The sequence below is a fragment of the Neltuma alba genome, unplaced genomic scaffold (genome assembly GCF_004799145.2).
Source record: "Neltuma alba isolate B1F8T4 unplaced genomic scaffold, ASM479914v2 tig00002374_pilon, whole genome shotgun sequence".
Lineage (NCBI taxonomy): Eukaryota > Viridiplantae > Streptophyta > Magnoliopsida > Fabales > Fabaceae > Neltuma > Neltuma alba.
Window position 1 is genome coordinate 561,673 of NW_021632837.1, and position 24,446 is coordinate 586,118.

Genomic DNA, 24,446 nt, shown 5'->3' on the forward strand with positions numbered 1-24,446 from the left:
GATCATGTAAGCTTCTGCACGTCGTTACCGTCGATATGCAGCTCCAATCCATTCACATCTTGTCTGGATTAGTGAATGTCATGCAAAGATGGCAAACCATGCGTATATGGACGCCATACGTATTGCCACCTAAATATAATTATTTAATATATATCAGTCCTTACATCAAAATTTAAATATTCACTTCATATTTAATAATACTAAGCCACTTCTAATATATTTTATATAGATAAAAAAAATTTTAAACTTCATTGATCTTTCTTTAAAATCCAACAACATTCAAAAGTTATTCTTATTTAATGCATATTATACATCTTATAAACAAAACCAACATAGTAATAAATTAAGGATAAAATTATACATCCATATAAAAAATTTCTCTTACTACCTTACTAGAAAAAAAGTCTTCTCTCTGTTTTATAAATAGTATTATGAGTAATTCATAATATCAAGACAATCATATATGTTGAATAGAGCATTTTTTAATGGATCGTTCACTTAAAATTTTCAATTTTACTCTCTCGTTTTAATTTAATAATTTATCTCTGAATGACGTGATACTCATAACTTCAAAATATCCACTGAGAAATAGTATGGTGACCATTCACGGCACTCCCTTCAGACTCCAATTACCTAATCTACGCGAGTAAATAAGATGAGTCAAAACTGGCTATCTTCTTACGAAGTCTCAAAATTACCCCCAATAAGAAGTTGTCGTGTACGGGAGATTGATTAATTAGTTGGGAAATTTCATAATTATTTATATTTTTATTAAACATGCAGGGAGTTTTTAATAAGGAGCAGACCTCGAGCACGTTTTGATATGAGAGGAAAGGGAAAGTAATATTAGCTCTTGTTTTAAATATAAAAACTGGTTAATTAATTTAAATAGGTTAAGAAAATGAGTTAAGTTTGTTTTTTATAATAAACATGTATTATCTTTTTTAAAATATTCTTACTAATTAATTAAATATATTAGTTTGATACTCATAACTTCAAAATATCCATTGAGAAATAGCATGGTGACCATTCACGGTACTCCCTTCAGAATCCAATTAACTAATCTACGCGAGTAAATAAGATTAGTCAAAATTAGTTACTACCTCCGGTCCTAATTATAAGAGTTAGTTGACTAATTTGAGGAGATTAATGAAGTAAGTTGAGTTGATTATTTGTCCTAAATAGGTGTTGTCTTTCCTAAAATATCCTTACTAATCAAGTGTATTGACTAGAATTATCATTATTAGAAGGGCTACTTTGAAAAAATATATATAAATATAAGATATAAAATGGACTGGGGTCTTATATTTAGGACCAAAATAAAAATCAAACAAGGTCTTGTATTAAGGACTAGAGGTAGTATTTTCTTACGAAGTCTCAAAATTACCCTCAATAAGAAGTTGTCGTGTATGGGAGATAATTAGTTGGGAAATTTCATAATTATTTATATTTTTATTAAACATGCAGGGAGTTTTTAACAAGGAGCAGACATCGTGCACATTTTGATACGAGAGGAAAGAGAAAGTAGTATTACCTTTTGTGATAAATATAAAAGTTAGTTAACTAAATTAAATATGTTAAGAAAATGAGTTAAGTTAGTTATTTATAATAAACAAGTATTATATTTTTTAAAATGTATTAGTTCAAATTATAATTATTAGAAAGACTATCTTAAAGAAAAGATAATTATAAGAGATAAAATATATTAAGTTCTTTATTAATAACCGAAACAGTATTAAACATGGCAATGATATAATTAAATTCATATTTTTTAACGATTTTTTAACCTACGGACACTCGCTTCGCTCCAATAAACTATCTTAACTTCCCAACCATTCTTTATATGCGGAATGCTTTTATTGGCTAAAGTACAGCTGTAGGAAAAGATTATTGGAAACAGTGAGACAATCACGAACGGGAATACTCCAGATATATGAAATAGTACTCGAAACCGATATTAATCTTACATGTAAGATTTATTTTATATAGTTATTAACTTTTTAAAATTAATTCTATTACTATTGTTTTAATAATAATTAAGCAGTTAAAAGAGAAATAGAATTAAAAAATATTTAGGATATTTTAAAAAATATATCATATTAATTAATTTAAATAATATTTTTAATCTAATTAAATTAATTAATTAGATGTTATACACGAGGACAATCATGTTTCATATTTTCAATGCGCATGCATTCTCTCTTCTTATTCATGGAGTATTGCTTTCCTGACACTTGGACCATAGTTAACATGCAATAATTTCTCTACCAAAAAGGCAGAGCAGTCGCGCACCACGTTTGCGTGAAACTGTGAATTGCCCCAAAAATAATAATTGGGGTTGGGGAACTAAAGGATGTGGCACGGAAATAAAATAATAAAAGCAAGGAAGCAAGAAGAGGACAGGTGTCGAGGAAGCGGCATTTGCGTAGGTGACATCAAATGTCAAAGCGTTCGAGAGCAGCACGGACCTTAATCGGGTGGGACTCTGGTGGAGCACAGGCCAGCGAGAGTTGGCCTGGGGCCATACAGGCGGCCCCATCGCTCTCCTTATTCTTACCCGGCATTATGCGACCCCTGAGGGAAGACGGTATCGTGGCAACAAGATAGGGGCGCGGCAGCATCATGTTCCATGTGGATGAGGAGCAGGTAATTATACCCTTAAAGTGAGGTATGATTTGCGGAATGAATGAATGCATAATAATATGTGGTTGCGAGGACAGGATGGTGCGAGGGAAGGAGACGAAGGGTAAAGCCACGCCACGGCCCTCTGCCCTCTTCATGAGCCCCACGGAGATGAAGGACGCATCATCTCAACCTTCTCTGCTCACTAATGGTTCTTCCGCTCAATTCTCTTCCCTCCTTGCTTCCAACCATCGTGATTTTCTGCTCGCTCCCTCTCGCGCTCAGGTGCGCTCTCTCTCTCCATCTGCCTGTTAAAATATGGAATCTTTTAATTTATATTCCTGTCTCTATCATTTGGTTCAGCTTCTTCTGTACAAGGGGGTGTCTGGGCTCTATCCCTGATTCAGATTGTATGGGTCAACATGGATGCAGCACACACACACCCACACACACCCACAGAGGCTTTCTCTTTTCCCAAAACTTTCTCCCGCCAATGGCCCTCCCAGCCTTTTTCTATTTTGCTGACAAACCACACGACTTTCGCTGGGAATTTAACCAAAGCCTTTACCTTTCTTGGTATTTTGTCCTGTGGTGGATGGTTATTGCGTTGCCCCGTATTTGATATCGAGTTCTGCTGTGATCACTCACAACTAGCGTTAATCTTATTATATACATGGATCTGCAATTTCTGTGCTGGAGAAACTCTAGTTATTCGTACTTTAGCGTTGATCATAATCGAGAAAACCGGAACTTCATCATATATTTTCTATGAAAATGGTTCGTTCGCCGCCTTCTCTTCTTTAACTACACGCAACCCGAGTCTGGAATTACAGGTAGCTCTAGGAGAAGAGGCAAGGTCTCTTATTGCTCCTTCCCGGCCACTCGAGATTTCTAGGGTTTGAAACAATATATGATGGGCTTGATATCTTCCAGCGAATTTAGGTGCTCAACTCAAAAGGCTGACGATATTGGTCTACCCATAAGCTTCATAATCATATGGATTATATCCATATTTTATGTATTATATTTATGTGCAAAATCTTTTTCTTACTGAGATGGGGGCTGCTACCCGGCGATCAGTCAAAGGAGTTTACATATGATCAGAGTGAATCACGGGGATATCCTATATAAATAATTAAAGCTCGCACATAGTCTTTTAGGGTGTTCATAGCATTATATTTTCCTCTTCTGATAGAGAGGGCGATCAAGTATTTAAGAGATGCAGATACATAGGTAGGGGTGTGATATGTAGTGGTGTTAGCTTGATTTGATGATTTCGGAGTGGTTTAACCACTCACGAGCTATTCACATGCCCAATCAATATTTGTAGCTTCTTCTTCCTCCCCCCCCCCCCACTTTTGTTCGCTATATAAATTATTTTCGTTTAACTTGATTTCGAAATTTTGTTTCATAGATCCAAGACATTTAATTTTTGTTTTCCTGTTTTGTCTTCTGTATAATTTTATAAATACTAAATATATTATAATTAATGTAATGGCGACTTTTTGCCAAGCAGATATATATTTAAAAAGTTTTACAAATTTTTTACATGTTTAATATTATAACTAGTTTTTAACTAATATTTTGGGGTGAAAGGTGGTTAAAGTAAACTTATATATTATAAAACGTGGAATATATACTTATAATATGCAGACAGCTGAGCATATCTCTAGCCAAGGGACAAGTGTCCCTAAAATCATTCCTTTAGCGTTACACGTGTTCCACTTCGGGACCCCATCCCTTTCATGATTTTGGTTCCTTGTTAGGACTCGTACTTTTATAGCCTTTCGCACTACTCCTTTGTCGGTGTGATTAATTTGAGCCTCGAGTACTATTTCCATTTGGTTTATATATTCTATGACAATGCTCATTAATTTGTTACATTTCTAACTGTTATAAAATCCACAAAATTGTACCCAGTTTGGGTGGTCCTACCTCAATTCCCCCCTTCCCTCTACTCACACGAAACTACCTAGCTAACATAAAAGTATCGATGCTCTTATGAGTGCGTGCGTGCTTCCGCTTTTAACATACCAAAGTGGAGAACGTACATCTCGTAACACGCATCTTATTGATGAATCAGCTAATTGAGGTATATGGAATATGGTATATATATACATATGTATAGTACACACACAAGAATTGTACGTCGTGATTGCTGGTTAGTTGGAAATTGCGTGCGCAGGTGAAAGTTTCTGATGTTGAAGGAAAAGTACTGGGGCTCTTATTCGCCGCTAACTGGTATCCGCCGTGCCGGAGATTCACCCAAATGCTGGTCGGCGTTTACGAGGAGCTGAAGAAGAATGCGTCAGACTTTGAGATTATCTACGTGTCCTCTGACGAAGACACGGACGCCTTTGATATCTTTTACGGCCAAATGCCATGGCTGGCAATTCCGTTTTCTGATTTGGAAACGAAGAAAGCGTTGAATAGGAAGTACGACGTCGAAGGCGTTCCTTGTTTAGTGATATTGCAACCCCACGACGCTAAAGAGGAAGCAACTTTGCGTGATGGAGTTAATGTCATTTATCGATTTGGAGCGCAGGCCTATCCGTTTACTGAGGAAAGGTTAGAGCAGCTTCATCAGGAAGAGAGGGACAAGCACGAAAACCAGACTTTGACTAATTTACTGACCGGCCCCGATAGGGACTATGTTTTGGGCCACCCAGGATCCCGGCAGGTATACATCTCATCATTCATATGCATATTTATGCATACATACCTTGCCCATATCATATCGCAGATATTTGTCTATGTGTGTGTGTATATACATGTGTGTGCGCGCGCGCGCTCGTTATTTGCGTGTTATTGTTTAATTTCGCCACAAATATTATTTTATTGATCAAGGAACAGTAAAGTTTCAACCCTTACTATTTTTGAACTTATTAGTTGAATTAGTATTGAGAAATACTTGTCGTGACGTTGGATTGATTTACAGATATATATGTATGTATGTATGTATATATGGAAATGATGACTCGGGATTGAATATGCACGGGTGTGTGTAAAGCGTGCCCGCATGTTATCTACGTAATTTCACCTTAAACAAACAAAACAAATAGTACATACATGAAAATAAAAATAAGTAGCATAATTGGGTAGTACTGGTGGTAAGGTTTAGATGGCAAGCACAATTGGCATGGTGCTTAATCGGGAGGCTGATGGGTGTGAGGTAGCGTACGTGGACATGCAGGTACCGGTTGCATCGTTGGTGGGTAAAACAATAGGGCTGTACTTCTCAGCGCAGTGGTGCGTGCCGGAGCAGAAGTTCACTCCCAAGCTCATAGGGATATACGAAAAGATAAAGCAGGTGTTGGCGGAGAAAGGAGAGGAGGACTTTGAGATCGTGCTGATATCCAACGACAGAGACGAGGCGTCTTTCCAGTCGTATTTCGGAAGCATGCCGTGGTTGGCGCTGCCATACGGGGATGCGGAGATGAAGAAGCTGGCGAGGCACTTCGATGTGCAGGGAATACCATGCCTGGTGATAATAGGTCCTGATGGCAAGACCATAACCAGGCACGGCAGGAGCCTCATCAACTTGTACCGCGAGAATGCATACCCCTTCACCCGTGCCCGGGTGGAGTCGCTGGAGAAACAGATGGAGGAAGAGGCCAGGGGGCTTCCCACGTTGGTCGCTCACGAGGGCCATCGCCACCATCTCAATCTCGTATCCGACGGCAACGGCGGAGGCCCCTTCATTTGCTGTGTCTGCGACGAACAGGGCTCCAGCTGGGCCTACCAGTGCCTCCAATGTGGCTACGAAGTGCACCCAAAGTGCGTCACGCCTGTGGATCGCTAGCCTCCTCCTCAGCCCAGTCACCTCAGTTTAACGTCTCTCCTCTAGTGTTTGCTTGACCGGAGTGCCATCCTTTAGTTTTCTAGCCTCGTCTGAATGTACTTACTTTCCCACATAGATGAATTTAGGGGGATCAAACTTGTAAGGCTACGCATGTGCTATTCACTAATTAATTAGCGAGAGTTTCTGTTCAGTGCGTGCATGCGCGTCATGTAAACTTCTCGATCAGTCTCAGCTATCTACTTTTGCTATTAATTAATGAGTGTGTGATTGAATGAAGAAGTTATAAAATGATTTTTAAATCTAGAACGTGTATGATTTCTTTTATGCATTGTGCTGTTTCAAAAGATAAAATATATTATTCACGGTTATACAGTTCATGTCTAGCCATAAGAATTTGAATAATCATACGAAGATAGAGAAAAATACGAATGTAACATATATGTATATGTATATATATCATTTTTTTTTATGTCGTTCTTTCACTAAATATATAACCATGTTATTACAAAAAGAAAAAAAAAGTAATTAAAAAAAGCATATTTAATAAGTTAATTTTAAAATCAAGGCGGGTTAAAGTGATATATCAACTATGGAATAAAGTAAGTCCCTCAGAGGCGAGGCCCACGTGTCATGAGTGGGGCATTTTCTGCTAATTTTTTCAACTTGACTGAGGTCACTCCAAAGCTCCAATTAGAGTAATATGGCATGATAGCTAACTAATGCATTTAATTAGGTGAGAATTACGTGATAACTTACTTTTATCTTGAGAAGTTTTATCTCTCATCAGTAAAATCAAAACGATTATTATGTATTATATATGTGACTCAACGGCATTATGGTTATTTATTAGGAAAGTACAAGGAAAAAAGCCAAAAGAAAAGGAGATATGGAGGGGTTTTGTATAAGAAATGGCGAAGATGCAAAGCGTGCAGACGATTTTGAATCAGATGCATGTCTTGCTGCTCATGCCACACATACCAATCCCCAGCGAGGACTCATGGAATCGGATCTCTTCTTCAGCGCAAAGCCACCAAGTTGTTCTCCCTACCCTCTCATCAAAGCCAACGAGAAATGCACCTTATTTGCCTAAATATGAATGTGTGTGTGTTTGTATATATAAGCTCCATTAATGAAAGTCATGAGCAAGCTATATTAAGGTGAACAAATTACGAGAGGTCGAGGGAGAGCCATGGGACTTGGTTTCTTCAAGGCGCTTTGTTGTAACAACTCTCAGCATGAAATTCCCATTGACTCCTCGGACTTCTCTCCCGGCCGCCCTCGCAAGCAGACGTACGAGGATCATCTGCACGACGTCAAACCAGCACCTACTTCGCAAGCGCAGGTCGGGCCGGTGCTGGGAAGGCCCTACGTAGACGTAAGGATGATGTACGAGCTGGAGAAGGAACTGGGGAGAGGGCAGTGCGGGGTGACTTATCTGTGCGCAGAGAAGAGGACGGGGAGAAAGTATGCGTGCAAAAGCATAGCGAGGGGGAAGCTGACGAGGAAGGAGGAGATAGAGGACGTGCGGAGAGAGATACTGATACTGCAGCATCTGTCGGGGCAGCCAAACATAGTGGAATTCAGGGGCGCATACGAGGACAGGCAGAACGTGTACTTGGTCATGGAACTGTGCACCGGCGGGGAGCTGTTTGATCGCATCATCGCCAAAGGGAATTATTCCGAGAAGGAAGCGGCGGCGCTGATCCGGCAGATCGTGACGGTGGTTCACGTGTGCCATTTCATGGGAGTGATGCATCGGGACGTGAAGCCCGAGAATTTCTTGATGACCAGCCAGGACGATGACGCCCCCATGAAGGCCACCGATTTTGGACTCTCCGTCTTCATCGAGCCCGGTTTGTGCTCCCCCTTCTTCTCATTTTTCACTTCAGTAGCATGGATGAGCCCAGGCCCAAATTACGTCAAATTGAGTTTGAGTACATACTTAGTGCCTGTTTGGAGTCACATTTAAGTAGCTTTTAACTTTTAATATGTTTGAGCGTATTTGAAAGAGTTTAAAAAAATTAAGAGCTTATGTCAAAATCATTCACTTAAGCCAAAAACTAAAAATTGCAGCTTATGGAGTTGGAAAAGTGAAGAGAGAAAGACAAAGCGTGAGTCCCATTTCTTTTACTCAAATAAATTTATTTTTACTTAATTATAATTCAAACAATTTCTACCAATCTCATTTTTAAAATTAATTTTTTAAACCCCAATCCAAATACAATTTACCTCATCTAATTTAACTTTTACCCGATCTTACTTTTTTAAAAGTCATATTAAAAATAAGCTGCCTTCTCCACCCGATCCAAACGGACCCTTAATTGGCATAGTCTTTGGGGCGGGTAGAAATGGGATAGAATATTCTTTGGTGGGGCCCGGCCAAAGGGCATTGGGTTGTGTAACCGTCAAGGAGGGTAGAATAAAACGAGAGAAGTAGAACACGTTTAGGGGAGCGAAACGCATGGTGGAGTAACGAAAGCATCAAAGCAAAGCAAAGCGTAATGCTAACAAAAAGGGAATGATGCTGAGGAGAAGCGTGGCGGGGGACAAAGCAGGGCATCCCTTGAAAGGAGCAGAGGATCACAGCACTTTCAACCCCAACATGTAAATCTATTGGCCCGGCCTTTCCCAAGATGCTCCTCCATTCCCAACTTCTTCATCACCCCCGATCTCTTTAAAAAATGGGGTTATGCTTCAGCAAATCCTCCCCTGATTCGCCAGCCCATCGTCACTACCAACAGCTGCCAAAGAGAAACCAACATGCTCCTCATCCCGCCCCGCCCTCCGCCTCCCCCTCCCCCTCCCCCTCTTCCTCCCACCCTCAACTCAGTCCCGTTCTGGGCAAACCGTATTTTGACATCAAAACACACTACACTCTGGACAAAGAGTTAGGAAGGGGCCAATTCGGCACCACTTATCTCTGCACCGAAAAGCTCACCGGACTCAAGTACGCTTGTAAGTCCATATCAAGGAGAAAGATGAGCAGCCGGAGGGGAATCGACGATGTGAAGAAGGAAATTATGATCCTGCAGCACCTGACGGGGCAGCCCAACATAGTGGAATTCAAGGGAGCTTACGAGGACTGGCATCACGTGCATTTGGTTATGGAGTTGTGTTCCGGCGGGGAGCTTTTTGATCGCATTATTGCTAGAGGGGTTTACTACGAGGACGAAGGTGCCGTCATATTCAGGCAAGTCGTCAACGTGGTTCACGTTTGTCATTTCATGGGGGTGATGCATCGGGACCTTAAGCCTGAAAATTTCTTGTTGGCCACAAGGCAACCCAATTCTCCCTTGAAAGCCATGGATTTTGGCGCCTCTGTCTTCATTGAGCCAGGTTTGTTCCTCCATGCGTTTTCCCAATTTCTGCCATTTCTCTTCTTCCCTCTCTTTTCCATTTTCGCCCCCCCCAAAAAAAAAATTTCGATTCCATATTCCTTTTGATTCCTTTTCCATTCTATAAAAGTTTTTTTTTTTAAATTCCAACTACTTTTCTACTTCCTTGAAGTGTGATTTACGCGAAGTGTCAAGCAATAACAACATTGACTGAGACAGCCTTTATACTCTCCGCTGATGAACAATATTTCTGGAGAAGGGGAATTTTTTTTTTCCCAACTTAAAAAAGGGCGGGGCTGTTTGGAGGATTTTCTGGATATATTTTTTGTTTCCATGATCCATCTCCGTCTTCCTTCCGCATGCATGGAGCATAACAATCTCTTGAGTCTTGAATTTATATAATATGATTCTTTATAAAAAAGACGTGTTATTTTGAAAAATTATATTTTTTTTAATCTTCTATTTTGATAGTGGATTTATAAAATTAGTTATTTTCATAAGCGGAGAGTGAGTATGTACATAGTAGATAGTTATGCTATACTCTATTTATATGAATAATGATACAATAATTATAAGACTGCTGCTGTTATATTTTTAAACAAAGTCTGTGTACAAAGTGCATGTCTTTAGAACATAAAGAGAAGATAATATGAGTTAGGCATAATAGAGTGGAATTTAACCGAATGAATTTCAAGGACTGGGCGACAGGATGAGTGATTGACCAAGTCGTCGATTAAAAAGTGAAACGAGAAGTCAACCGAGTAAACGATCTTCTGTGCGAAAGTCGGACAGTGACAAGTAAACGGAGTAAACTGGTTCATATTTAGTGGGGAAAGCAGAGGCAGATCTGAGGCCCACAGATTAGTGGGACCATCATGCTCACTGGTTATTTTCTGGGGCCATACCCACAATATGACTATTGGGAAATATGCAACACGATCAATAACCTTGGGAAACAAGCAAGGTTAGCATGTTATCTAGGACGTTCTGGGATGAGCGATTTCTGCACTTTGATGGTGCCACCAGCAGCAAAATGCCTCAGAAAAGCGTTCGATAGAGCAAGCATCGTTATCGTTATCAATTTCAATTCGTTTCTTTCCCAGCAAGTTTTTATCAATACATTCTTATGAAGTGTAGTAACAATAATAATAAGATTTGATGCAGGTAAAGAGTATAAGGAAGTCGTGGGAAGTGCGTACTATGTGGCCCCGGAGGTTCTAAGACGGAATTATGGAAAAGAGATAGATGTGTGGAGTGCAGGAGTCATTTTATACATCCTCCTTAGTGGGGTGCCTCCATTTTGGGCTGGTAAGGATATAATGCCTGCCTCTGTTCTTGTTCAACTGTACTCTGCAATTATGCGATATCTCTTCCACTCTCTTGTTCCCTCCACATTTGTTGTGTCCATATTTATATCTTCGTTTTATTGACATAATGAGTCAAAATTTTCCAGAGAACGAGAAAGGCATATTTGATGCTATTCTGGAAGGCAAACCGGATCTTGAAAGCCAACCATGGCCTTCTATTTCAGCTTCTGCCAAGGATTTGATCAGAAAAATGTTGGCATATGATCCCAAGAAACGCATCACAGCCGCTGATGCCCTTGGTGAGTATGTAGTTGAGTTTAAACGCATAATTCTTCCGTTATTATGTAGATTCCAACAAATAACTTGTCATGTTTAGTATGTAAACCGGTTTTTCATTACAGAAAAATTATAAATATTGTTATGCATTTGAAACAGAACATCCATGGATGAAAGTGGGTGGTCAAGCATCTGATAAGCCTATAGACAGTGCCGTTTTAATTAGGATGAAACAGTTCAGAGCAATGAACAAAATGAAGAAACTTGCCCTAAAGGTAACTTCTAGCCTTTTGTTTTGTCAGTGAATTATAGTTAGTTTCTTTCTGGATTTGAAGTTATGGTCTAATTCCTGTTAGTGTTTAAGAAAAAGGCCTGAATTCAATGCCACTGGAAAGAATGCATGTCCATGTTCCACAGAATTTCTGTTTGATTCGTGGAACATTTGGACATCGTGTCATGCAAAGTCATTTTATTTTACTTGGTACTTCCCTCTTTTACCCTTAGTGACCGAAGGTTGGATTTTTGGAAGGTAATAGCACAAAACCTATCAGAGGAAGAAATCAAGGGCTTGAAACAAATGTTCCGCAATATGGATACAGATAACAGTGGCACGATCACACTTGAAGAACTCAGAGCTGGATTGTCCAAATTGGGATCCAAACTTAACGAATCTGAAATACGGCAGTTGATGGATGCTGTAAGTTCAATACCAGTGGATTTTTTTTTGGGGGGGGGTGTTGTGAACCAAGTTATTTAATTGATGAGAATTTTGAGCCTCTTCGAATGCCGTAAGAACAGAAAAATTGAATGATGAATATTGTGGGTGGTTGTGGTGTCTTCAGGCTGATGTTGACAAGAATGGAACTATTGATTATTATGAATTCATAACTGCCACCATGCATCGGCACAGACTTGAGAAGGAAGAGAACTTGTTCAAGGCTTTCCAATACTTCGACAAGGATAACAGTGGGTTAGTATACATGGGAATGCATATAATGAAATTGATCACCCGAAACTGTTTATTCTGGGAAATTATAGTGCAAGACTGTAACTTGAATCAGAATCATAAATAAACAAGTTATTATGTTAGTCTGTTGCTGAGTGAAGTTGTTTCTTACTTGGGTGGATATTGATCAGATATATCACGAGAGAGGAGCTTAGGCAGGCATTGACTGAATACGGAATGGGGGATGAAGCCACGATAGATGAAGTGATCGACGATGTGGACACTGATAAAGTAAGTTGAATGGTGTTGGTTTGTGAATTATATTATATGTTGCAAGATTTGATTGATGACGAGTCCCCATTTCTGGGTGCAGGATGGCAGGATCAATTACGAGGAGTTTGTGGCTATGATGAAGAACGCGGGATGAGACGAGTGTGTGAGAATGAAATAATGTATCCAACGTGATAATAAGCCAAAGGCATTATGGATTTTGATTGCTATGTGCTGCCATTTCCACTCTCAATTGCTTCTATCACTATTCTCTCGTGCTTTGAATAAACTTAACGGCGTCACTGCTTTCTTGTATGCTTAGCAATTTGTTACGCTGCCAATTTATATTTATCTCTCTGTTTAATATCCACCCCCTGCATTAATGGGACACATTCACTTAACATTAGTTATTGGTAAATAAGCCTGATTTCCCTCTAGTCAGACTGTCAGAGCAAATGTTGAGGGCCATCGACAAAATTTAAGAGGAAGCAAATAATAAAAACTTGGGTGGGATTTTTTCAGATCCTGATGTTTTGAAATTAGAAATTTGTAAATTTCTTTTAAGCCTGGGGAAAGATTTAAAAAAGGGGTGAATAAATCTCATTTCCTGTCATAATCTCTCAAATTAAAGTGTTTTGATTTAATTCAAAAAATAAAATTAAATCTTATTAGTGTTTAAATATAGTAATAAAACTAATAAAAACAATGTATAATGCAATTGCAGAGTTTTAATTGCAATTATGTTTATAAAGAAAAGGGATTAGGGAATTATCACCTTACTCTGATGTCACCTGTGAACTTTCTAGCATCCGTTTCGTTGGAAGAAATCTAACACGTTTTGGCCTTTGTTTTTTGACCATACTGATGTTGCCTCAAACTCAGCGAAAGGTTGCCTTTATTGTATAACGTAATTAATAATGACATGATTTTAATTGTACTTTCCTCTATAGTGGGTTATGATCTCCCTGATCCCTTGCATCCGTTGATCGTATTACTGACTGCTTTGAGTTAAATCATCATAAGACGATTTAGGGTTTAGGCTCAATAAACCATCAACAGATTGATTGATTAGCATTTAGGCCTGCTATCTATAGCGTCTTCTTCAGCGCTGCCTGCTAATTAAGGGAGTATCTTTCTTTTTTTTTTTTTTAAAGGGGAAGGAATATCTATTTTTACGGGAAGAGGTCTTTACTAATTGCCTTCCAAAAGATTTAAATCAAGTTGGGAAAATATGAGGCCGTTTGACGGGGAAAAACTGCATGAGTTTTACAATTGACAATTGTATAATTAACGAGGCCTGTAATAAAACAGCGGATATGGCCTCGCACTGAAATTACAAATTTAATTTATATAAATTGTAGAAAAATAATAAAAAAAGAAGCCAAAAATTTGTAAATACCAAATGAAAAATGTCAACAAAAATTTATTATTATTTGTAAATTTTATATTGTCAACACCAAATAAATTGTTAACAAATCTGATTTAAGATTTAGTAATTTTTAGCTTTCTTTTTTTGTCATTCTCTCTGAGTTGTAAGGTAAACAATTTTTATTGTTTTAAATTTCAATTTTTACAGAATAATAAATTGTGAATAAAATAATTTATTGCTTATATTTTCAATATGCATAAAATAATAAATTGCAGCAAAAATTAAATTATTGTTTATTTTTTAGCATGCATAAAGCAACAAATTATAAAATATAACAAGTTCTTAAAATAACTTCTACCCCACAGATAAAAAAAATACTAATTGACCTATTGTTTTGTTTGACCGTTTGAGTGTAATAAAAGGAAGGGATTAGAAATTTTAACAAGTACTATTTGGAAAAAAAAAATAAAGCAATGAGATTGAAAGTTTTTAATTAATTTTCCTTTCTCTATCCTCTAATATCATTCCGGTTTTTTTAAAATTAGACTTGTGACAATCTTCCTTCTTCCTTTCCCAGTTCCTACAAACTCATAAGATATTTATATTTTAGGTATGCACAAAAATTTGAAGAAAAAAAAACCGTTGACCGGTTAGTTTTGGATTTTATAATTCATTTAACATGCTTGTTCGCATTTAAGTGTAATTACTCCTCCGGTCCTAAATATAAGACTCATTACAAAATGGGTTTTATATTTAGGACCGAAAGAGAATATCTTATGTTCAAAGATAAAAATACCGTGCGATAGAAAGGAAAATGACAACAATGCATTACTTTTCAGTTTGTTCAACAATCAAATACACCTGGCAAACCTGGTGCTGAAAAAAGCAACGCTAAGATCATGCTCGCCACACAAATCACCAAGCATTATTGTTCTGTACAGGGGAAAAAGAATACGGAGGCACCTCAGAAGACAAAAATGTCACTAGGCAGTCTAGCAAGGAATATACGTGAATCCTGCAATAAGAAATTACCAAGTGAGAAAAAGAAAAGGGGAACTGCCACGGAAGACTTATAATGTCTCAATACTAGATATAAAAAGTGTGACGAGCTTCTTTGTTCATTAACTATGAATAATGCCGTCTAATCTATTTTGCACCACCTGCAAACGCATGAGACCTAATTTAATCATATCAATACTCCCTTCGGTCCTTATTAAAGAACTGTTGCATGCATATTTTGTCGTAAGTATTTTTTTCATCTAATATTCCTAACTATGAAACTTCTTTATAACCCCTTAAAAGCATTTAAACAAAAAAAAAAAAAACCACTTTCATATAAATCGAGACAAAACTCCTTTCACATACATACCTTAAACATCATAAAATCACTTCTAAAAAAAACTAATCCAAAACCCCCCCTTAAGCAACTAAATTCCTTTAACTAGAGATATTTATTAAGGGTTCTTTAAACATTTTACCAGAAATAACTAATTGCAACATGTAGGATTTCTCTAACTATAAAAAGGACCAAAGGGAGTATATTATTAACTGTACAATGTCCAAACTACTGAACCCCTACCCTGCTGGTTAGGTTTTCATCTTTCATGTAAAGTTTTGAAAGCAATACATATCGTTAAGTATATTACATAAAATTAAAATAATCTGCCAGTACTTATTTCCTATAATCTATTTACTATTTACTGATCATTGATTTATCGATTAGACATCAATATCAATGTAAAGCATGCGACTTAATCCTTCAGCTTTTGAAACCACCATACTCCCCACTTGATTAAGAGTAAAGAACAGGAATGGAGACGCGTGCATTGATTGCATACCTATTTTCCTGTTGATCTCAAGATGTACCCGTACAGGTAGTGTCTTAGACCTTGTACTCCTCAAGATGCATCCATTTCGTTGAAGACCATTTGTTTCCCCTAATAACGGGACAACCACCTGGAAGCATAGATCAATTATCTAAAATTTACAAATCCTCGCTTAGTTAAAATTGTTTACACAACAATATTTTGGGCAGCTGCTAACCATGTAAACTTGAAGGATCTAGTGAGGCATCTGGTCTCATGCTCCAGAAGAGCAGAGCATCACCCATTTTGGGTTTCACAGAGAGACCCTTTTTACCGCATTCAGACAAATCATCCCACCAAGGGACAGAACTAAAATTTGCCTTGGCAGCAGGAAAGACAGTCTCCCCACCTTCTTCAACATCTGACCTGAGCCAGAAGCAGAAAGAAAATGATAGAGTAGGAGAAGCGGACAATTAAGAGTGCCCACACGCCCATCAGAAAGCAAAATGCAAAATTGTGACTAGGAAAGAGCAGAAGAACTCACAGATACATAAGAACAGTAGCGACACGTTGACCACCATTCTTAGTGTTGAACTCATCGAGAAAGTAATCATAGTGAGGCTCATATTTCTGCCCAACTTCATAGTGAAGAACCTGAAGCCCTTCTCCGTTCTCTGAATATTTTTTGGTTAATGAGCAGTTATATCTATCCCAAGCGTAGTAGGTACTACCATACTAGAGAACATAAAATCTTTCAACCAATCAAACAGGCATTAAAGTTACTTAAGCAGTAGAATACACCAATAAAGAAGGAAATAAGTTCCTCAGGAGAGTGTTCTAAGCAGTTTTACACAGGTAGCATACATAAACTCATACCTACGGGTATGAAGGTAAAGTCAGCTATTCTTTTTTCAATATTCCGGATGATTCTATCCCGTCCTCTCTTCAGAAACATTCCTGAACTAGTCCGCACTCTGCAAGCAGGGGAATCTAGCATTACCACTGAAGTACTGATGTCTCATACAGCACGTATAGAAACAAAAATACAATCCACAATTTTTGGGAACTTTATAAAAGAGAAGCAAGCGTTAACCTGCTGTCTTTACTCTGTCCAGTTTTGCTATCAACAACGGTCGATTTTGCCATCAAAGGTTTGGCAAGACTAATGAGGTATTCACATTCTTCTTTTGACTGTTCCACATGATAATCAGAATTAAGATTCTCAAAAATACAAATTTCAACAGCTTACAACCATGAAAACATAAGTAGAATTTAAGAAACTAAAGATGACCACCTACTCAACCTCTTATTGACGCAGAACAAAGATTAGAACGTTAAAGGGGCTGAAAAAAGGAGATGAGGATTATAAAGGGGAAGACCAGGGGGCCAAGAACATGTCAAAGAATGCTGCATGAAATTAAGCAAGTGAGGTAATACATATTCCTCTATCACACACCTGCCGCCCCAACCTGCCACATGCCTACCGACACTTTTTTTTTTTAATTGGCCCACCAACAGTTTCCATGTTTGATAGTATACTGCCTAAATATCTTCAGATTTCATTCCCTTTTCTGCTTCCTAGCATAATTTCCTACCTTGCTTGATGCTTTACCCCAGGGAGACTGGCCTACAACTGCCAGAAGGTTACATTTCCTGGTGATATATATATATATATATATATATATATATATCCTTAAAGTAAACGACGCAACGTTGTCTTTATTAAGATTGTGAAGCACTGCATATAAAATACATTAATGCTAGCGGTTTGGACAAGCCTAGCTTATGGCAACTTAATTGAGCTCAGACATTTAAGGCCTTGAATTGGCAGGTCTGCAATCGGTATATTAGACAATCGACAAGAAAAATTTGAATTGGATTAATGCTACTCTATATAAACTACAAAGTATTCCCTGACATGCGCGTGAAAGTGATAAAGTGCTCGTTATGTTACAAACTTAACCCGTCTCCGTCAATAAATTACTCAGGAAGAAATCCCAACAAAAATGGCTGAATACTAAAAGATAAGAATCTCACCGACTAAAAACACCACATTACAAGAACTAATGTCCAAAATGACAAATCCAAAGATGCATCATATGTTGATAAGTCCAAAATTAAAAAAGTACCAGGTGACGGAAAAGCAAAACACAGAAACCAGAGGTTGTGATCGAGTACTGAAAAACGGACCAGGAAATTGTGATAAATGAAAGCTCTAGGCTCCCATGAGAGAACTTCGGTCCACTGCTGCCCCCTTTCTCCCAAGCCGTCACCTCTTCAGCAAGCAATATATATAGATGCATTTTTAGTCAGAGAAAGCACGAGAGTGAATAGAAACAAGTTCCAGGTGATGATATAAAAGTAAGACGGATATAGGATGATACCTGTCAGAGATCTTGCGCCTGAAGGCACTGAGGTCAGTAGGCGGAGAATCGTCGGTGGTGATCGGAAGAGAAACGATTCCGAGAGCGAGTAGCATGAGAAGGACAATGGAGAGCATAAAAAGCATGAAGAAAGCCAAGGTCAAGGTAGACCATTTCTTGCCCTGTGACCTTGCAAACTTTCCCCTCGCCATTACTGAATCGACCCAAAACCCTAAAACAAAGAACGATTAACTCAAGCAAGCCATACAAGAAACCAGTCCACTCTCAATAATCCGTTCGAATCATACAATGAGAGGTGGGGATGCAATTATAGCTTGTTATTCTGAGGTTTGGGAGAGGTAGGCACTTATCCCTCTCCTAAATTCATATAATCAGTGTACGAATACGAATGGTAGCTTTCTGGCGCGACTTTTGTCCTGCAAAATTAAAAACAGTACGTAGCTCTTTAATGACATAAATACCCCGGCTTCCCCATTCAGTTCTCCGCTTCTCCCCTTCTTTTACGGACGTAAATATAATAAAATAGCCCTTCGGGCGAAAAAAAAATATATAATGAAATAGCCAATTGAATGGGCAAGTTGGTAATTTGAGCTTCTATTTTCTTGGACCGAGAAATCGGTGATTTGAGCTGCGCGCCCTGTTTTTGCCCATTGGATTCATTTCTTGGCTAACCTCCGCCTGCGAGCTTCCGAAGTTGCCCCTGGTGGATTCAAAACTTAAAAGCATCATAACACATTTCACCGGATTGGATTCTCCTCGCTTTATTACAACTACAGCATTTGCTTTTCATAAAAGCACACTACTTTCATAATCACTCTTTTTCCCCAGCCCAAGAAGCATACTTAAATGTTTTAATCTAATTAGCAAGACTTGCGCCTCGCCGGACAATGGACCATCTTTCAGAGTCATCTTATTTTATTGTGGGAGTCACGTGGCTCCTTAGTGATTAGATCAAAAGTTGACTAGCCGGACACGGGGCAGAGCCAGTGGCGCAAAGGGTATCGATCGACTGAAGCCCAAGCGTGTGATGATCTCCATGAATAAATAAGCCGAATTTTAAGAATATATACGCACGCGCAAATAGACCTTTTTTTTAATTTTTGTCTTTTATCACCAGAGAACAGGACCCAGGCTGTTTCATTTCTTGAGGGATTTGTTTAATAGATGGAAGAGTGTTTGCCCAGTCACACCGATTTTATTTGACCAAACCCCATCACCGTCTCCCGCCTTTCTTGACAAAGTCCAGTGCACACCCCTACGATGTTCTGGTTGGGCCTGTTGATCTTGTTCATAATTATATTTAAAGATGGGAGAGCAGAACCCATTCCAACACAATTATTTGGCCTTCGAATGATGGAGAAACGGCATAAGCTGAAGAACAGGATGTTGAAGATACTGCCAAAAGCGGCAGCCGCAGTCAGAGTCACGTTTCAAAATCCGCCCTTCAGTCCGGGCAGGGATCACACCAAAAGACCTGAGAATGCATCCAGGTGGTTCAAGCAGCGCGGCGGTCCCACGGTATCAATGATTCCGGATGAAGCCAGAACTAAACCAAAGGACCATGGAGGAAGCAATATTGATTCCCGAGAACCTACTTCTCCTAAAGTGTCGTGCATGGGACAGATCAAGCACAAGAAGAAACAGATCAAGAAAGCCAAGGCCAAGAGCATGTCGCTGCCCAAGGACGTCAGAGAGGTCGAGCAGCATTCTTCCGCTTTCCCAAGGATATTCCACGGCGCCAGGCATCCTGCTCCTGCTGCAGCAACCGCCCCGGCTCATGCGCCACCGGCTCTGGGTGGGATGAAGCGTTTTGCCAGCGGGCGGAATGCTTTGACTGAGTTTGATTGGAAGGCTCATGCGCCGGCAGTAGACATGGAACACAACGGTTATTTTTCAGATCAAGACAGAGAGAAGAGTGACGCAGAAGAAGAAGAGGTCATAATTCCCTTCTCTGCACCTATTATGGTAGGTGTTGGTTGTCACGGTGGAGGAGTGCCTTTACAGCCAAGGAAGGAAATTAATCTGTGGAAGAGAAGGACGATGACACCGCCCAGGCCTCTCCAATTGAAACCGGGGCTCAGAGCAAGTTGATTTTTTCTTTTAATCACGCTTTTTTTTTTGCCATCGAATTTTAATTGCGCTTTCTGGGGCTTCATGTGGTTGTAGATATGTTCAATATGATGTAAATTTCACCCCAGGCGATGGCCGTGCATTTTTCTAGGTATAATTAGGGATTTCGACGGGACAAAAATTGAGCCTTCTTCGGCTAAATAAAAAATCGCCTCCATATTAGCCAGCCATATACGAACAGGTCAATCACCAGCCATTTATTTCCAGATTCATTTTCAATTTTCCATGGCACGTGAAATATACATATAACTATAATTATAGTAAATTAAAAAACGATTCATCGGGGTTACTGCGCATACACACAGCCGAGAGGATCGAATGTGATTTTTGATAAGATAAGCAGTCGTTATGAAGGCAGCCGCAACAAACGATTATAACTGGGTGCTGTTGCAATGGAAATCAAGTGCGCTGAGACATTGGAGCGGCCGGTTTCCCAGCCATCAGTTGCCAAGTTTGTTGCAGAGTCAGTGGCTTTGTGGCCGTGTGAATGAATAAATGAATCCTCCATGCAATTACCGCGGCATCACTTTCCCCTCAAAGTGCTATAACTGCTAACTGCTAAAGCTAAGCAAACCAAGAGAGACACCAGTTTCACCAGCGTAAGCATATAGTCTATACGCTCATGTGGAATTTACTATTTTTCAGCATCACCCGCTCTTTCTCTGTTTTTTTTTTTTTTAACCCTATACATGAACATGCTCACCAATTTCATTCAGTACGTGTTAACAGCTACGTCAAGACTATGGATAGACGTGAACGTCTTTGACAAAGGAGGGTCCCGGCCAATGGTTAATGCTGCCGTGCGGAGCAATCCAGTGCAGCCTTTCCCTTTTTTTTCCCCCTCCCGACCGAAAGTGTATCCTTCTCAATTACATAGGACTTCTTACAAAAAACCCTCGCAGCCAACGCGTAATGCACATTCGTCATATTCCCCAAAGTTATCCATTATTACGGTAGCAGATTGAGTTTCGCTAACGATCTAATGAGTTTTGCTACAGCATCTAATAATCTCATTCCCGAACCAACCGCCTCCATCAACCGCCATACCAGAGAATTACCTGTACTCTATTGGTATTTGTCGGATTATCTTCAGATTTCTATATTGTACAGGTTGGGTGATTCCTCGTGACAAGTTTTGCTAGTTGGGCTGTAGGAAGGGAGTGTTTTGGGGAACGAAACTTGAAAAATTCCTTATTATAAGAGACAAATAACCGAAGTACGTTGATCAAAAATAGTTAAATTAGTTAATACAATAATGTGTAAAAAGTATATTTTTTTCCAAAAATACCCTCATTAATAAGGAGAGGAGCATGAAATATTGAAGAGAAGTGAAAGGAGAGAGAGTGTGAGTTGGAGATAATAAATATGGGTAAATAGTAAATCAACACAATAGAGACAACTTGTAAGTGTCTCTTATATAGGAACATACTAAAGCATCAATGTCTCTATAATAAGGAACGTAGTATACAAAATATAAATTATAATTTTTAAGATAATTTTATAAGTGAATTTCAAAACACTTTTTATTCCAATATTGTAGAAACAGTTGTTATATCACCCGCTCGAAATTAAAAGAAGCCAGAGAGAAACGAAGGCATCCACAATTAGAAGGAAAAAAAATTGCACTAGTATATTGGGTTCCTAGATAGGAGTGTTCCCCCAGGACAGTAGACGCGATGGTTCGTGCAATTTATGAAGGCATGTATGATGAGAATAATGAGGAGATAGATATATTGAGAAGCGAAGCCAAACATGTATCAAATTAATAAGTGACACGAACCCCTTGGTACCTCAGAATCTCGCCGATGAGTTCGCCTTTTCCAGAACCCACATACCTTCCGCTAATCTTGCCGTCTCTGATGAACAGAAACGTAGGCACCTCCACCACGTCCATGTCCCTCAAGAAGCGCATGCAGCTGTCGTTCTCGTCGCCGTTCATCCTGGCAAACACCACCGAGTCAGACATTTGCCTGGACAGCTTCAGCACCGTGGGATACACCTTCACGCAGGGCCCGCAGTGCTTGAGCCCCACGTCCAGAACGATCAGCTTGTGGTCGGCCTTGTGATCCTCCATCAGCTTCTCCACATCCTCTCTGCTGTGCAGCTGTACCACTTCCGAATGGCTGTCTCCGTAGTACAACACGTCTCCCATCAGCTGATCCGGACCGATCCCTTCCTCTTCGTGTATCTTCTCCATGCTCTTGTAGAAGCTAAAGTGAGGTACTTTCTCCACCTTTTCTCTCCTGCATAGCTCTCTTGTCTTCTCTGATTCGTCGCTCATCACCAGAAGGAAGTCCACATCGCTGCACGATCGGCTCAGTTCCACCATGAAAGGGTATATTTTGCTGCTCTCATAGCTGGTCCTGCTGGCGTATTCTACCACCACCAGTCTGTCCTTGGCCGATCGCAGGGCTTTGTCGAATTCTTCGATGCTATGAACTTTTTGAACTCTCTCGTCGCTTTGAACTTTCTTGGCACCGGGGGCGGCTGTGGCTCTTGTGATTAAGCGGCTGTAGTGAGGGGTTCTGAGTCCAGCCGGTGGAGCAGCACGAGACGTCAGAGAAGGTAAAGAAGAACGGGAATGGAGGGGGACGAGCTTGGAGTGGTGGGTGGAGAGGGACAAGGGTGATTTAACCGCGAAATTGGTGATGGAAGCCATAGAAGAATGGTTCGAGATGCGGTGGCGGCGGCTAATTACTTGGCCCTCCGAGTACAAGCCACGTTCAGGAACAGCAATGGAAGAAGCACGACTACTGCCGTCTTGCCTCGCCCCGGCTCAAAAATCACATCCGCTGTCCAGGCGTGTGGTTCATATTGTTCACGCGCCCCGCTGCTGCTTGGATTTTTTTTTTTCTTGGCAATTTTCGCAGATTTTTTCCCGCAAATCATATCTGAAGTTGGGCTATAAGATTGCTGACTTCTTTGGGCCGTAGCTCCGACCTGATTTCTCAAAGCGTGGAACTCGGTGATCGGGAACAGCCCTCTTTTCCCCGAGATACTTTACCACTGCGCCCACAATTCGTTTTTTTTTTTTTTTTTTCGGTTGAGGACCCTGGCTCGAAATCCTTTGTTTTCCTCCATTTAATAACAACAGAAATTGGATATGATGACCGTTTTCGTTCAATAAGATGCCGAAGTGTTGATTGACTCATACCATTCTCCAAAAGCAATCGCAAGAAATAATATAATTAATACGGATTCCCACTTCTCAGTGACATTCATGGTCAAGCAAGTTAACTTCAGTGCCAGAATATTCGATATCTCTTCGCGGTTTGTAACGTAACAACGGAGCGAATTCCCTTTTGTTGCATATGCATTTGTCCGTAGAAAGGTTGTTTCTGTGACTGACTGACTGTTCGCACTAAGATTCAAAACATTCCAAAGCATATGACGGGGCAAAAAATTACAGCCCCCTCCTGCCTTTTCATTTGTAATTTCGCTACTAACGTTTGAAACATGCATTCAAATCAGTGATTGAGGGTTAAAATTTGTTGGACGTAGCAAGACTAAAGGAATAAATGAGACGATTCCAATTTTTCACATTTGTCCATTCGGTGGTCGCATTAATTTTTTATTTATTTATTTATAACATTGTATTTGGGTAAAAGAAAACCCCAAAGGACATAAACGGAGGTTGTAAGCACAAGTAAGACAAGGCACGAGAGGCCACCGGAAGGAAGGGGGGGGGGGGCGGTGAATGCGAGGTTGGAGGGGGGAGTGAGGGAATTAAGGATATATTGGCGATGGACAGCCGCAAGCTTGGCAGCTTATAGAATGGCGAAGGAGCCCGTGTAGGGTTTGGCCACCGCCTACTAGACTATAATAATATCCCATTGAAAGGAAAAAATGTGGGGGAACATGTGATGTTAGAGCACAAAAGAAGGAGATCTTTCGGGAAGGGATCCGCTTAATCCACACAGAAGAAACGAAAAGATCTTTGAGAGGGATCCGTGGAAGGAGAACAAAGCGGGTGGCTAAGGATTATTTGGGGGGGAAAGATACCATTAGCCGAGGACAGGTCACGGGAAACATGACAAGGGACACCAGCATTGACAGATCCAAAGCAAGCAGGACGGGGTGGGGACATAGGGGGCGTCCCATTTATGCCCCTAATATTTTTATATCAACGAATAATGCCGTGAATCTTAACTCTTTTTTTCTCTTTTAAAAATAATAAGACGACGGAGATGGAGGCAGGAC

General features: G+C 39.8%; 5 protein-coding genes across 6 annotated transcripts; 3 read left to right on the forward strand and 2 right to left on the reverse strand.

The window, feature by feature from the left end:
• Window positions 1-2,625: 2,625 nt before the first annotated feature.
• On the forward strand, window positions 2,626-6,730 carry LOC114724213 (probable nucleoredoxin 2). Its single transcript, XM_028910530.1, has 4 exons — window positions 2,626-2,646; window positions 2,721-2,907; window positions 4,808-5,302; window positions 5,816-6,730. Exons 1-4 carry the CDS (start codon window positions 2,630-2,632, stop codon window positions 6,422-6,424), a joined length of 1,308 nt encoding a protein of 435 aa, XP_028766363.1. The 5' UTR covers window positions 2,626-2,629; the 3' UTR covers window positions 6,425-6,730.
• An 851-nt stretch (window positions 6,731-7,581) lies between these two features.
• Window positions 7,582-12,954, forward strand: LOC114724198 (calcium-dependent protein kinase 29-like). Of its 2 annotated transcripts, XM_028910520.1 has the most exons (9): window positions 7,582-8,382; window positions 9,146-9,760; window positions 10,924-11,067; window positions 11,213-11,365; window positions 11,502-11,617; window positions 11,872-12,039; window positions 12,185-12,312; window positions 12,480-12,579; window positions 12,662-12,954. In XM_028910520.1, exons 1-9 carry the CDS (start codon window positions 7,614-7,616, stop codon window positions 12,713-12,715), a joined length of 2,247 nt encoding a protein of 748 aa, XP_028766353.1. In that variant the 5' UTR covers window positions 7,582-7,613; the 3' UTR covers window positions 12,716-12,954. The 2 variants fall into 2 exon arrangements, with proteins under 2 accessions (XP_028766353.1, XP_028766347.1); XM_028910514.1 differs by lacking the exon at window positions 9,146-9,760 and having other exon boundaries at window positions 7,582-8,277.
• Window positions 12,955-15,782: 2,828 nt separating this feature from the next.
• On the reverse strand, window positions 15,783-18,492 carry LOC114724232 (probable prolyl 4-hydroxylase 3). The gene is made up of 7 exons (XM_028910552.1): window positions 18,117-18,492; window positions 17,923-18,007; window positions 16,826-16,923; window positions 16,609-16,706; window positions 16,277-16,406; window positions 15,971-16,158; window positions 15,783-15,883 (listed from the first exon to the last, which is right to left on the reverse strand). Exons 1-7 carry the CDS (start codon window positions 18,305-18,307, stop codon window positions 15,810-15,812), a joined length of 864 nt encoding a protein of 287 aa, XP_028766385.1. The 5' UTR covers window positions 18,308-18,492; the 3' UTR covers window positions 15,783-15,809.
• An 832-nt stretch (window positions 18,493-19,324) lies between these two features.
• On the forward strand, window positions 19,325-20,399 carry LOC114724240 (uncharacterized protein At1g76070). Its single transcript, XM_028910562.1, has one exon. The coding sequence runs from the start codon at window positions 19,377-19,379 to the stop codon at window positions 20,205-20,207; it is 831 nt and encodes a 276-aa protein (XP_028766395.1). The 5' UTR covers window positions 19,325-19,376; the 3' UTR covers window positions 20,208-20,399.
• Window positions 20,400-21,850: 1,451 nt separating this feature from the next.
• On the reverse strand, window positions 21,851-23,025 carry LOC114722945 (thioredoxin-like protein CDSP32, chloroplastic). Its single transcript, XM_028909069.1, has one exon. The coding sequence runs from the start codon at window positions 22,903-22,905 to the stop codon at window positions 22,009-22,011; it is 897 nt and encodes a 298-aa protein (XP_028764902.1). The 5' UTR covers window positions 22,906-23,025; the 3' UTR covers window positions 21,851-22,008.
• Window positions 23,026-24,446: the final 1,421 nt, after the last annotated feature.

Coding starts and splice junctions, on each gene's coding strand:
- LOC114724213 (XM_028910530.1), top strand. Junction 2,908..4,807: donor TCGCTCCCTCTCGCGCTCAG/GTGCGCTCTCTC, acceptor TTGCGTGCGCAG/GTGAAAGTTTCTGATGTTGA. Junction 5,303..5,815: donor GCCACCCAGGATCCCGGCAG/GTATACATCTCA, acceptor GTGGACATGCAG/GTACCGGTTGCATCGTTGGT.
- LOC114724198 (XM_028910520.1), top strand. CDS start 7,614: ATGGGACTTGGTTTCTTCAAGGCGCTTTGTTGTAACAACTCTCAGCAT. Junction 12,313..12,479: donor TTCGACAAGGATAACAGTGG/GTTAGTATACAT, acceptor GATATTGATCAG/ATATATCACGAGAGAGGAGC. Junction 12,580..12,661: donor ACGATGTGGACACTGATAAA/GTAAGTTGAATG, acceptor TTCTGGGTGCAG/GATGGCAGGATCAATTACGA.
- LOC114724232 (XM_028910552.1), bottom strand. CDS start 18,307: ATGGCGAGGGGAAAGTTTGCAAGGTCACAGGGCAAGAAATGGTCTACC. Junction 18,008..18,116: donor AGGCGCAAGATCTCTGACAG/GTATCATCCTAT, acceptor TGCTTGCTGAAG/AGGTGACGGCTTGGGAGAAA. Junction 16,159..16,276: donor GCTACTGTTCTTATGTATCT/GTGAGTTCTTCT, acceptor CTTCTGGCTCAG/GTCAGATGTTGAAGAAGGTG.
- LOC114724240 (XM_028910562.1), top strand. CDS start 19,377: ATGTTCTGGTTGGGCCTGTTGATCTTGTTCATAATTATATTTAAAGAT.
- LOC114722945 (XM_028909069.1), bottom strand. CDS start 22,905: ATGGCTTCCATCACCAATTTCGCGGTTAAATCACCCTTGTCCCTCTCC.